Source organism: Leopardus geoffroyi, chromosome D3, assembly GCF_018350155.1.
Source record: "Leopardus geoffroyi isolate Oge1 chromosome D3, O.geoffroyi_Oge1_pat1.0, whole genome shotgun sequence".
Classification (NCBI taxonomy): Eukaryota; Metazoa; Chordata; class Mammalia; order Carnivora; family Felidae; genus Leopardus; species Leopardus geoffroyi.
Window position 1 is genome coordinate 18832068 of NC_059339.1, and position 13240 is coordinate 18845307.

The following is a 13240-nucleotide window of genomic DNA, read 5'->3' on the forward strand; positions in this document are numbered from 1 at the left end:
GAGGCTGAAGGGTGAGCCCTCTGGGCTGGGAGAAGTCCAGGGCAGTGGTGACTGCGGCCTCAGCCTAGGGAGGGGAGTCCGAAAGCTGGGTGGGGGTAGGGCAGAGCCCAGGAGCAGAAGCAGGAATATTCGCTCTGCCAGGACTATGCTAGTATTCCCTAGTTTACGGACGAGGACATTGCGGCTCAGGGAAGCCATATATCTGTAAGCGGTGGAGGTGGGATTCGAACCCAGGTGAGTGGACTCTGCTTACCTCCGACACTGACCTTTCCATAATTGAAGGCTGAAAGAATGAACGAGGGTAGCCAAAGCTACCTTACGAGGGGTAGTAATATGTGAGTAATACAGCGAAGGACACAAGGGTCAGACTCCCTATCCAGTGCTCTTCGTGGCCAGTGCAGCCCATTGACCCAGGGGAAGACGGTAAGAGGAAAGGTGGCCCCCAATGCCAGGCCTCCCCAACCCCCGGTGGCCCGCCCATTACCCCCACCCGGGTGGCTCACCCCGGAACTCCTCGTCAGTCAGGCGCTTCTTGTGGGTCAGCAAGAAGGGAAGCAGCCCATCCAGGTCAGTAGTAGAGCCCCGGGACACGATGTCAAAGAGGATAGGCCGGTTGAAGACTTTAAGGATGGGGGGCGGCTGGGGTGCAGGAGCTTTGGGGCTCTGCGGCTGCTTCCTGGAGGTGGGGGAAGGCAGGGTGATGGGAGGGCTCATTCCCCGCCCACCCCGCTGTCTCTGGCCTGAGGGGCCCAGGGGTGGTGGGGGGTGGAAGGGGGCAGCTAGAGCCCTAGGGTGGAACCAGACCGAGGGGAGGGATGGCTGGAGAAACAAAAGAATGTTTTATCCCAACAAAGTCTACCTAGTGCCTACCGTGTGTTAGGTGGAAACAGACAAAAGAAACAAGCCTACCCATCCATCCACCCACGCACCCATCCATTCATCCACTCTTCCATTCCTCAGTTAGTGAGTACTTACTAAGCCAGAGACCGAAAGAGACACAGATAGTGAGAAAATAAAGGAGGAACACCAGACTGAAAGATAAAGCAACTCATTCATTTATTCAACCACTCGCTCATTAATTTATTCATTCAACAGACTTTTGAGAAAAATGAGCACATAGGTGCCTGGTTCAAGGCCCACCACACAGTGAACACTCAATACACGTTAGCGGACATTGCTTTGTTATTTAGCGCCCACTGTGTGTCCGAAGCCTGCATGTGTGTTTGAAACACGGAGCTGCAGGGCAGGTAGAGGCAGGACGCGACCCACAGGGGGCTGGGAGTGGGGAAGCAGAAAGACAGAGTAAGGGAAAAAATGGATAGTCCTTTGGTCATTCAACAGACACTAACTGGGCACCTACTGTGTGCTAGGTTTTAACAGACAAAGAACTGGGAGCAGCGTGAGCCCAGGGAGCTCCACGAAGGGCAAGAATGCTCTCAGCCACGTCTCCACCCACCCAGTGCCTGGTGCATACAGGGCACACTAAGAATCTGTTAAATGAACGGAGGAAGACAGCAACGGAGACAGTGTAGGGAGCCGAGGAGAGAGGAGGGGAGCCGAGGGGGAGCAGTGACAGAGGCGGGCGGGCAGGAGGGGAGACTGAGGTCAGGCTGTGGGGCAGCAGGAGGGGCTGAGGGGCAGGGAGAGCCGCTGGCAGGCCAGGCGACGGGGACAGCTGCACTCCTTCCTTCCTCTGCCTGGGCCCCAGACCACCCCCCACCTTGAGGCAGGGCTCCAGCGGCAGGGTGCCAGGGCAGGGCTGCCCCCCCCCCCAAGGATGAGGGCACAGACCGCTATAATCCTGAGAGCACCTGGGAAGCCCCCATTTCATCCACTCCCGAACTCTGAACTTGGAACCAAAAAACGAAACGGGAAGGACACCCTCACACCCACACCGCACTAGGTGGTGCTTGGGTCTCCGGAGACTTCAGCCACACCCCCAGTTCCTGCAAGGCCCCTCCAAAGCCACTAGCCCTGACTGTCTGGGGTAGGGGCGGGGTGAGGCCCGAAGGAGGGGGTTGGGAAGGGAAAGGGAGGCACGGAGCCCACCAAGCTTCCAGCCGGACCTGGAAGAGATGGGGACACCGGGGCGCTTTGCTGTCCTCTGAGCACAGGTGGAACCGATTGTCCAGCAGCGTGCGGACGGCTGTGAGATCTCGGTCTTTGGGCATACCCAGCCTCTTCAGCCTCGGGCCCTGGTACATGCACTTCCGTCCACTGGAACACCACCCTCACCCCGTGTGGCTGCCCCTTCTCATCCCTTAGCTTTGAGCTTAAACGTTGACTCCTCCAAGAAGCCCTCCTGGAATACCTTGCCCGTATCAGCTCCCCTCTCTGCCTCAGTACCTCCCCCAACTCGAACTGTGTGTTCACGTGCCCATTTGCTTGCTTATCGCCTGCCTCACCTTCCACAATGAAGGTCGCAGTGGAGGCTACTCAGCGTCTGAACTCTGTAGGAGCGGTACCTGGTCTGGCTCACCCCTGGAGCCACGGGGCCGACCCCCCTGCCAGGCACGTGGTGGGTGCTTGAGAAACATCCACTAAACGAATCGGTGACTCAGTGAACAAAGAAAGGAGACAGCTCCTGACCAAGCAAGGGCTTCATCCAAGGGCATAAATGAGTCTGTGATCAGCAAGGAGGACAGACGAGGACCAGGCAACAGGCCATCTCCAGACTTCAAGACTGTCCTCCAGACACACACAGAAGCCTGAGAGGGGTTCTTAGGGGTTTTCACGGGGGGGCCAGCCGGATAGACAGATGACAGATGGGGAGGGAGATATCTGATGAGTGGATGATGGACGGGTGGACAAGTGGACGAGCAGGTGGACAGACAGGTAGCTGGATGAATGAACGAGGAGATGACGGATGGAGGGATGGCGGATGGATGGACAGACGGGTGAACAGACAAGTGTATGGAAAAGTGGACAGGTGGGCGAACAGGTAGGTGGATGGATGGACGGGCGGACGGATTCAACACAGAGGAGACCATTGGCCAGGCAGCCAGCAATACTCACTCGATGACCTTCTTCCTCCACCGCCTGTTGTCGCTGGGGTGATGACGATAGGTGCCGTAGTCAAAGAGCGAGTCCATGGGTGCCTTCTTGGGTCCAGGCACCACCGAGGACTCATACAGGGTGGACTCCAGCAGGTCAATGGGGTTGGGCACCCCCTTGCGGAAGGCACCCTGGAACTTCATGCGCAGATTTGGTCGCCCATCACCTGGCCCAGCGGGGCGGCTGGTGTCAGCCGGGGAGGGGGAGGGGGAGCCATCCTCCCCTTCAAACAGGTTGGCCAGAGAAGAGAGGGGGAAGGCCTCAGCCCCGGGGGTCCCGCTCTCGTCCCCGGGGGTCTCAGCCACCTCCCCGGGCCCTGCGTGGGGGCCTCCGCTGGGATCCGCCATGCTGACCGGGGACCCGTCTGCGCTGCTCGGCCTGTAAGGGAACGGGAGGGGAGTCAGGCGGAGCCTGGCCAGGGGTGGGGGCTCCAGGAAGCCCCCTCCCACGTGGGCAAACAGCACGGCTGCCAGCTGCTTCAAAGCCACCGTTGTAATGACAGGGGTGCGGGGTGACCACTCCCAGATGTGGTTGGCTGGCAGCCCCAGGCAACAGCTACAACAGGAGCCTCTTTTAGGGACCTGGAAACGTAAACGGGCCTCAGGTCCAGCTACCCCGGGCATTAGGTGGAGAGAGGAGGAAGGGCCTCAGAGTCATCCTGGGACCCCAGACCCGGAGCCTGGGGCTTACTCCCAACCAACCCCACCAGCTTCAGAGCCCCGCAGAGCAGGGTTCAAATCCAGGCTCCACACTCCGCAACTGTGTGGCACTGGGCAAGCTGACATTTCACGGCCTCGGTTTTCTCATCTGTAAAATGGGGACGTCCAGGCAGAGAGCATGCATTCCCGTGGTCAGTGCCTGGCACACAGTAAGCACTAAAACGTAACCATTAAATGCATGCTTCGGGCCCCGCAGGTGCTCAGCAAACAGGTGCAAACCCACTGTGTGAGCCAGCATTACTCCGTCTCTCCTAGGGCCATCCTTATGACTCCCATTTTGAAGAACAGCAAACTGAGTTTCCAAGACTATAGCTAACTTCCCACGGTGCAAAAACTCTGCTTCCCAGTGCTGAGTGCCGGTCCCTCCCCTCCCCTGTTGGCCTGCCTATCCCCTACCCATCTGTGTTCCCAGCTCAACTGTCCCTTCCTCTGGGAAGCCCTCCCTGACCATCTGTTCGTGGGATTAGTTCATTCCTGGGCCGTGGGCACCAGGAGGCAGGGAACGCATCTGTCCTTGTTCACTCCTGCATCCCCAACACCTAGAAAGGTACCGCACGGATGAAGGTATAATTCGTTCCCCCTGTTTCTCAGATGGAGAGACTGGAGGTTTTTGTTTTTGCTTTTAATTTTTTTTTTTTTTAATGTTTATTTTGTGAGAGAGACAGAGACAGAATGTGAGTGGGGGAGGGGCAGAGAGAGACAGAGACACAGACTCTGAAGCAGGCTCCAGGCTCTGAGCTGTCAGCACAGAGCCCGACGCGGGGCTCGAACTCACAAACTGCGAGATCATGACCTGAGCCGAAGTCGGACGCTCAACCGACTGAGCCACTCAGGCGCCCCAAGAGACTGGAGCTTTAAGAGGGGCAGTCATGCAGCTTGTAGGGAGAAGAGCTGGTCTTGAACCCAGGTCTCTCCAGCTCTGGGCCCGACCGCTAACCAGGAGCAAGGACAGGGAGGCGCAAAGCCCTGGCAGGCCCCTGCCCTCTGCGGCACACTGCTCGGTGGGCGGGGCTGGGCACTGAGGGCGAGTTTCCTGGAACTTTCACCATCCCACCCGGGCTGCAGGGAGATGTCTGAAAAGCTCTCTTTTCTATGTCTTCCTCTGCCTGCCCAACACATTAGCAGAGGACCAAATAAACACTGGTTCCCACCTTGTTTGTTTTCCGGCTGCTAGGAGGGAAGCCTGGGCCAGAGAGGTGAGGGCAAGAGGCCCCTGTGGGTGGGTACGGCGGAGCATCCCGAGGGTCGGAGCTCCTGCCGGGGATGGGCCCTTTTCTGGGCACCAGTGGGGAGGGAGAGCATGGGCTTTAGGGTTATTCAGGCCTGGGTTCTAAGCTCACTTCCTATGGACATGCAGCATGACCTTGGGAAAGTTGCTTTAGCTCCCGGAGCCTCAGTTTCCTCCCCTTTAAAATGGGTGCAGGGGAAACAGCATTTCATAGTTTTGCAGGAAGAAGTAAATGAGGTCAGGCATTCGCAGTGCCAACTCTGGGAATAAGTTGGGGGCTATCGATGATTCTAATCAAAGGAGGAAGGAAAGGTTAGGAGCACAGGTTCTGAAATCAGATACACCTGGTTCCTGTCCTGGCCCTGGTAACTAGCAGCTGTGTGATCTTGGACAAGTCACTTCCTCTCCCTGGGCCTCGGTTTCTCCACCTGTAAAACCAGGGTGACCACACCTCCTATAGATCTTGGGAGATGTCGGATGGTTTTGTTCTGCAGCAGTGGGGGGCGTGATGAGGCAGGGACAGGTGTCCATTGGGGTGCAGGCATCTGAGGCGGAAGATTACATTTCCCAGGGCCCAGCCCCATCCACCTCATGGGGGACCCAGGGGTCAGGGGAAGGAGGCATTGGGGCACATGCCTCCGCGGTCAACACCCTCCCAATTACCACACCCCTTCCCCCACTGGAGCAGAGCCAGACGGACATCCCACCTCAGGGAGCTCCCAACCCCCCACCATGCCTGTGCCCCCTCTCCTTAGGAACGCTAACCCCTTTCCACGCGCACACACACACACACACACACACACACACACACATGACAGCAAACACCCAGCCTGGCATTCATGGCCCGCGAGAGCCCACAAAGCTGGACTACAGCTCCCATTTTACAGTTGAGGAAACTGAGGCCCTGAGGGACCCCCCCCCCCCAGGGAGCAAATGGCCATGAAGACGGCCTCTGAATCCTAACTCTGCTACTCCTTCCTCATCAAGCAATGCACACACCAATGAGCATATTAGCACACACATGCACACGTGTGCAAACACACACACACACACACACAGCCTGCTCTGAGGCTTGCTCTGTGGCAATTCTTTCCGCAAACGCTACCCTGTTCTCTGTGGTCAGGGAGAGTTCACTCCCTGTTCTAATTTGCCCTGTAGCCTATTATTACACGTTCCGAACCAATGCCAGACTTGGGAGAGAAGGGGGGGGGGCGGGCAGGGAGAGAGGCTGCGAGTCCTCGTGGGTCTCCACAGCGCGTGAATGTCGCGCATGCTTATTCGCGTCTTTCCCCGTGTGGTGTGCACATGCCCGCGGTGAGCCCACCGGGGCCTACCCCCCTACCGGGACTCACCCCTACCCGGGACCCACCCCTACCGGGGATCTTTGCAGCGGGCGGCACCCAGCTGGCAGCAGGGCGCTGGGGGCTCAACCAAGGACGTTTATGCCTCAGTGGGAACCTCCCCACACACTGCGCATCATCACTGCATTCACTTCAAGCGGTGGAATCACACGTCTTAAGCACAGAGCACGTCTTCTGAATATAAAAACCAGACTGCAGTCCACGCAGAGGGTGGTAGGACAGGATGAATGGGGGGGGGGGTCTGAATCTCAGGGCCCAAGGAGCAGGATTAGAAACCACTCATCTATTCGTTTATTGACCAAATATTTAGTGAGCACCTACAGGGTGCCAGGTGCAGGGGACATAGATGGGAACAGACCTGAGAAAAACCCCCGCCCTCCCGGGGCTGACCTTCCGGTGGGGAACAGAGTAAACAGCCAGACAAACCAAGAAGCAGAGTCATGTCCAGTGGTGTTCAGAGCTGTGTAGACCAGAGGGGCTCAGGAGTGCTGAGTTAAGGGGTGCAGAGGTCCTGAGCAGGGTGAGGAGATACAGCGATGAGCCAAGGTCCCCAAGCCTCCCTCTCTGCCCTGACAGAGGTCCCAGGCTCTAAAGGATCTGGGGACTCGGTGAGGATGGCCAAACCCACTCCCTCTCCCCCGAGGAGGAGCCCCTGGAGGGAGCTAGTGGGGCATGGAAAAAGTGTGCATTTTCATCAGACAGATCAGGGGGTCGGCTCCCATACCCACTGCTCATCAGCTGCGTGCGCTTGAGTTAAGTGACTTAACCTCCCTGGGCCTTGCTTTCCTCACCTGTCCATGGGGATCTTAACTGGGTCGTTGTGCGAATTATACAGGTTGAGTCAAGCACCTGGCACAGAGTAAGCCCTCGATAAATAGCAAACCACACGCTCCATGAACGGCAGGCACCTTCTCTCTGAGAATCTCAGACCCAGTGGGGGCGGAGGCCTCCTGCACCATCTGCCTGCCCCCTCCCCGCGCGGAAGGTGGAAGAAGGGGCCCATCCTCACCATTACCCGTGGCTTTGCCTGATCTCATGGAAACCCTGGCACATATTTGTCAAATCCCATCCTCCTGATTCCATGACCCAGGAAAGCTGCTTAAATCTGGTGGCAAGTTTGGGCGTGCAGGGCCACTCCACCCCAGGGAGAAGAATTCCAGGGAGCTAGTTCCTCTCCGTTCCCTCCCTCCTGGGATCGATTCACTCCAACAGGCATCTGTTGAGTGCCACCTGTTTGCAGGGCGCCCAGGGAAACATAAAAGAATGGAGCTTCATAAGAGTCTGGGAGAGGGGGAGGCAGAGGGATTTTTCCTTCTCCAGACCTTAGCCAGGGCTGTCCCCTCTTTCCCCCCTGGCTGGGTCCCCTTGCTCAGGTCCCCCTCTTCACAGGCAACTCCTGTGAAAAGCCTCCTTGACCTCCAGTCTAAACCAGCTTCCTTGTTCCTCTTTCTGAGAGCAAACTACGCCTCTCTTTATAGCTCTTCCCAGGATTAAACTTGTGCATTTACTTGTATTATTCCTTTATTCATCTTCGCTCTTCTCTGGAGTTTTAGTTCCACGAGGGAGGGACTACTTTGTGTCTGTTGTTTCCCCAGCATCCAGCACCGGGCTGAGGCAGAATGGGACATCGATAAATACTTGCTTTCGTAAACTGTAAGGCACGGTCTTTCTGAAGCCCCCGGAGGGTGCTTGCAGATCCTTTGACAGGGCTGGGGACAGGCTGCAAGGAGGAGGGGGTCTGGCCTGGGCCTGACAGCTGGGACAGAGACAGCAAGGTCCAAAGTGTGGGGACAAGAGAGCGTAGAAGGCACGGGGGACTGACGTGGCCTGAAGCAGGGGAGGAGGAAGGTGGAGGAAGAAAAGATGGGTAGGTGGGTGGGAAGAAGGCAGAGCAAGGGTGGGGGGAGGGGGGAGTATGGGGCTCCCAGACAGACCCAGGGCACTTCCTCCCCCCTCCAACCTGGGGCTCTATGCCGCATCTTTGGGGCCCCCATTTCCTGCAGTCCCCTTGGAATAAACACGCCTGTGAGCACCAGTCATTCCAGGTCAGTCTTGGAGGGGCGGTGTGGGTGGGGAAAGGGTTAAGAAAACAGGGATCCCGGAGAGAAAACACCAGCTCTGTCCAACCCCCACCCCCACCTTCCAGGTGAGGAAACTGAGGCTCAGAGAGGTAGGGTCACTCCGACAGTGTTGCCCAGCTCCTGAGAGGGGGAAGCAGGATTCGAACGCATGTGGTCCCAGAACCTGTGCCTTCAGTGGATACTTTACACAGACTGGGGACTCCCGAAGGGAAGTGTGGAAGGAGGGGGTGGGGAAAGCGGTGCTGGGTGGGTGGTAGGGACCACGGGCCCGGAGGCAGATGGCCAGCTCGCCAGCTGTGCGCCCCTGAGCAAGTCACCTGGCCTTCCTGTGCCTCGATTTCCTCACCTGTACCTGGTGATGGTGACAGCACCCACCCCAGGGGACTATTGCGAGGCTGAAATAGGATAGTGCGCGAAATACCGAGCCCGGCACCTGGAGAAGGCACACTCCATAAAGAATGCTGTTGTTAGCGTCCTCGACATCGCTGTATTATTATTATTATCATTGTCATCATCAAAGGGTGGATGAACAGATGTAGGACCAAGGGAGGTATGTATGCCTGCCGGGGAGGGCGGAGTGGCTGGGCCCAGAGCCTGGGACTCTGGCAGCCACCTTGGAGCAGCCGGCTGCGAGCTTGGCCCCTTGGCCAGGCTAAGCCTGCTGCCTGCCAGGCTGTTCGAGGCTCCCTGGCCCCTGGCGGGCGGTGGCCGCAGGGGGCATCACGCCATGCCAGGCACCTTCCCCAGCCAGCCCATATTTACCTAGCAGGTCTCGGCCCAGCCCGCTTCCTGTCTGTTGCACAGCGGCCGCCTGTCCGGGGCAGACAGAGCCCCAGTGTCCTGTAGCCCCCCCCCCCCCCCACCCAGGAGGGCGCCCCTCTGAAGCTCACACCACCCAGGCGGGGCAAGGCTGGGGGTGACTCATCAGGCCCCACAGAGGGCAAGGCCGTGGGGCCACCGCAGTCACTCGGTCATGCTGCGGGTCCTTGGCTGGAGGGGTCCTGACTGTGCACAAACATCTCCCTGAGCTTTCGCGGGCAGCCATTCATGTCCAAGGGGCCCGAGCCCTGGGGTAGGGGCCACCAGGAGGTAGTATGGCTCGGTGGTTTTAAGAGCGTGTGCCGTGGATCGCAGAAGGCCACACGCTGTCCGATTCCATTTACGTGACATGTCCGGAAGGGGCGAATGCATAGAGACACAGAGCTGGCAGCTGCAGGGGGCGGGAGAGAGCGCGGGGATGGGGACTGCCGAGGGGGAGGGGGTGCTTTTTGGGGTGATGAAAACACACTGGAGCTAGATGGTGGGAATGTACGTACCAACTCCAAATACACTATAAAACCACTGAATTGCACACTCTGAAAGGGTGAATTGTGTGGTACGTGCACCACATCTCAACTCCCCTTCCTGGCATGGTGACCTTGGGCAAGTGGCTTCCTTCCCCAAGCCTCAGTTTCCTTGGTGTAACACGGGGATATCGTGGGGCGCCTGGGTGGCTCAGTCGGCGAAGCGTCCAACTTCGGCTCAGGTCATGATCTTGTGTTTCATGGGTTCAAGCCCCGCATTGGGCTCTGTGCTCACAGTTCAGAGCCTGCTTGGGATTCGCTCTCTCTCTCTCTCTCTCTCTCTCACTCACTCTCACTCTCTCTCCCTCTCTGCCTCTCCCCTCTGTTTCTCAAAAAAATAAACATTAAAAGAAAAACCACATGGGATGGTCATGGGATTAAGAAGGTGTAAAGGGTCCAGCAGAGGGTCTGGCCCAGAGCAGAGGCTCAAGAACATGGTGGCCCTGTCCCAGAGGGCAGGGCAGAGTGGGTGCTTGGACCCAGACTTATTGGCTCCAAGGCCAGGGCTCAGGACCGTGCTTGGAGACCTCGCCTTCCAAAAAGGTCTTCTGGCCCCTCATGTCCTTCTCTCACCATCTCCAGGAGGCCACAAAGCCCCATTTCCCAGCTGGGAGGCTGAGGCCCAGAGGGGACAAGACCCCCACCCGCCCATGTAGGCATCCCTCCTCCTCATTCTCATGCACAAAAGGCCTGAGGCTGCCAAGTCGGAGGAGGGAGCAGATACCCAGGGAATGAATGGGTTTATCGGGCCTGGGAAGGGAGCCTGACGCAGAGCAGAAAACCAGTCTGAGACCCTCTCTCCACCCCAGCCCGCCTCACCAGCAGCCTGTGCCAACAGCAGGCTGTGTCTCTGGTTAACTGCTTAAAGTCATGGCCGAGGCTGGTGCCTGAGATCCCACCGTTAGCAGGGCCTGCCCTCACTGGCACCTTCCACACAGCACCGTTCTGTCTTAATCCAAGTCATGACTCCAGAAGTTAGATACTAGATATTATTGTCTCCATTCCCACGCGAGTAAACCACGTCCCGCCAGAGTGGAGGCGGGGCGGGGGAGGGGGGCTATTTACCCAACACCCACCAGGCACTGAGCGCCTTTACATCTGCCTCTCCCTCTGCCTCTCCCGTGAGGGAGGCATTATCGTTATCCCCGTTTTACACAGCAGCCAAGCGAGGCGCAGAAAGACAAGGGACCCAGCCGAGGTAGCAACTCAACAAGAAGGAACTGTGGCTAGGATTCCAACCGTTTGCTTTTAACCCCATGTGAGTTCATCCCTTTAGGCTCTACGAAGCCCTCTCTCTGGGGTCACCCTTCTACAGCCGCACCCCGTGGAGTTCATCAGGCAGGTGGTGCAGTCGTGAGGCGCTGGGATGCTGCAGGCAGACGGATTTGGAGTCTGAACCATGGCTCTGCTGCTTAGTAGCTGTGTGACCGCCCCCCCCCCCCCCACGATGGGTCACTTCACCTCTCCGAGCCTCCGTTTTCTCCTTTCTAGAAGGAAGCTAATCACAGCACCCACTGCTGGGTTGCTTGTTCATCGTGGGTGTCAGAGCCTCATCGAGGGCAGCCCCGGGGTGGCCCAGTCGGTTGAGCGTTCGACTTTGGCTCGGGTCACGATCTCACGGTTCGTGGGATGGAGGCCCGCGTGGGGCTCTGTGCTGTCAGCACGGAGCCCGCTTCAGATCTTCTGTCTCCCTCCTTCTCTGCTCCTCCCCTACTTGTGCTCTCTCTCCCTCAAGAAGAAATGAAACATCAAAACAAACTAAAAAAAAAAAATAAAGTGCAGCCCCAAAGGCTGTGGGGGGAATAAAAGGAACTTTTCTGTCCGGTCACCACTGAGTCCCCAGGGCCCAGAACAGGGCCTGGCACTTAGTCGCTGCTCAAGATATACTTGCTGAATGAACGAATGAAGGAATGGACACAGAGGGACCTCTGCCCAACTACCTGCCTAGGTGCCTCTCTCCCAACCTTTAACAGATCATTTATGGAGCACTTACAGTGTGCTGGGCTTTCTGACCTGTGAGACCCACACCCACCATGAGGACGACAGCTAATCATGAGTCCGTTTTGCAGGTGAGGAAACTGAGGCTCACGCAGACCGGGACACTTCCCCAAGCCCACTCCGTCTCAGCCAGAGTCTGAATTGGAGTAGGTGGTTTTTTCTGATGCCCCTGCCTTGTTAATTTGTCTGTTCAGTCACCTCTGCCTCCCTCCTTCCCACCCTTCCTTCCTTCCTTCCTTCCTTCCTTCCTTCCTTCCTTCCTTCCTTCCTTCCTCTCTTCCTTCCTTCCTCTCTTCCTTCCCTACATCTACAGGTTTTCCTGAGCTCCTCGTCTTTGCAAGAGACAGGAGTGAACCGGGCCGACAGGTCCCTGGCCTGAGGTTCACTGGCCCCCTGCCCACAGGGGTCTCCCCTGAGCCTGTGGGGCCCACTTGGGGCATGTGTTACAAGTGCCCCCCCCCCCACCAGTACACACACATGAGGAACCATCCCAGAAGGTGGTCACCCTCCCGGTCAGCTGGGTGGAACCCAGGCCACTCCACCCTCAGGGAAAAACAGGCGCCGGTGAGACTGAGGAGCCCTTTGTGCAGGGGGGTGGCAGGGCGGACGGCCGTTACTCACCACCCAAAGAAAAATAAGAGTATTCCCATTTGGTCAATAGCCTTCCTGTCTGCCCCCCACACCCTCTCCTCCTTCTGCAGCCTTTCCCATCCTCTGACCTCATCTGGAGCAGACCCAAGACCTTTTATGGAGGGCTTCCTATGCCCATGGCGCGGTGTCTGATGCTCCCTCACCAATGAAGAAACATGCTCAGAGAGGTGAGGTGACCTACTTGGGGTCACACAGCAGTGGCCAGGGCTTGGGACAGAAAGGGGAAGCCAATGATCAGGAAGGGGCTCAGAGGCAGGAAGGAAGTCAGAGTCACGGTGAAAGTAGGGGCCTGGCCTCCCTTCCTCGTTCCCGTTTGGCCAGAGTGCCAGTTCACGGGACCCAAGGGAAACCCAGGCAGGGCGGAGTCCAGGCTGGGGCAAGGGTAGTGGCCAGAATGACCCAAATCCCCCTCAAGCTGACGAAGCTCCAACCTCCAGCAAATCCTGGGTGGCAGCCCCAGGAACAGAGAGGTCAAGCTGCCACCTGAGGTCACACAGCAGCAAGTAGCAGAGCTAGAGTGGGGACCAAGGTGGGTCTGACTCTAAGAGGGGTTGGTCCAAAGTGGAAGCTGAACTGGCCACTGGGCTTTCCAGGGACCCAAGGGGACCAGAGTCACTTGCTTCTCCCTTGGAGCCCCAGTTTTCTCAGCCATAAAATGAGCTTCAGCTTCCGTCCTCTGCCCATCTCCAGTGGGGGCAAGGCTGTGACATCATCGAGGTGAACATCAGGTGACACACTATGTGGCATTGGAGACTGCCCACATCCACCCCACAGAACAGGCACTCTTCTTATCCCAATTTTTCAG

The 13240-nt window shown here is 57.7% G+C and overlaps 1 protein-coding gene across 1 annotated transcript in view; it reads right to left on the reverse strand.

Annotated features, from left to right (window-relative positions):
• Positions 1-13240, reverse strand: part of TRPV4 (transient receptor potential cation channel subfamily V member 4) — a 34567-nt gene that overhangs the window by 17629 nt on the left and 3698 nt on the right. Inside the window, exons 2-3 of the mRNA XM_045457299.1 lie at positions 3016-3432; positions 504-676 (exon numbers count right to left, since the gene is read on the reverse strand). Coding sequence (XP_045313255.1) covers positions 504-676; positions 3016-3401 — 559 coding nt within the window. The 5' untranslated portion in view covers positions 3402-3432. The remainder of the gene's footprint in view (positions 1-503; positions 677-3015; positions 3433-13240) is intronic.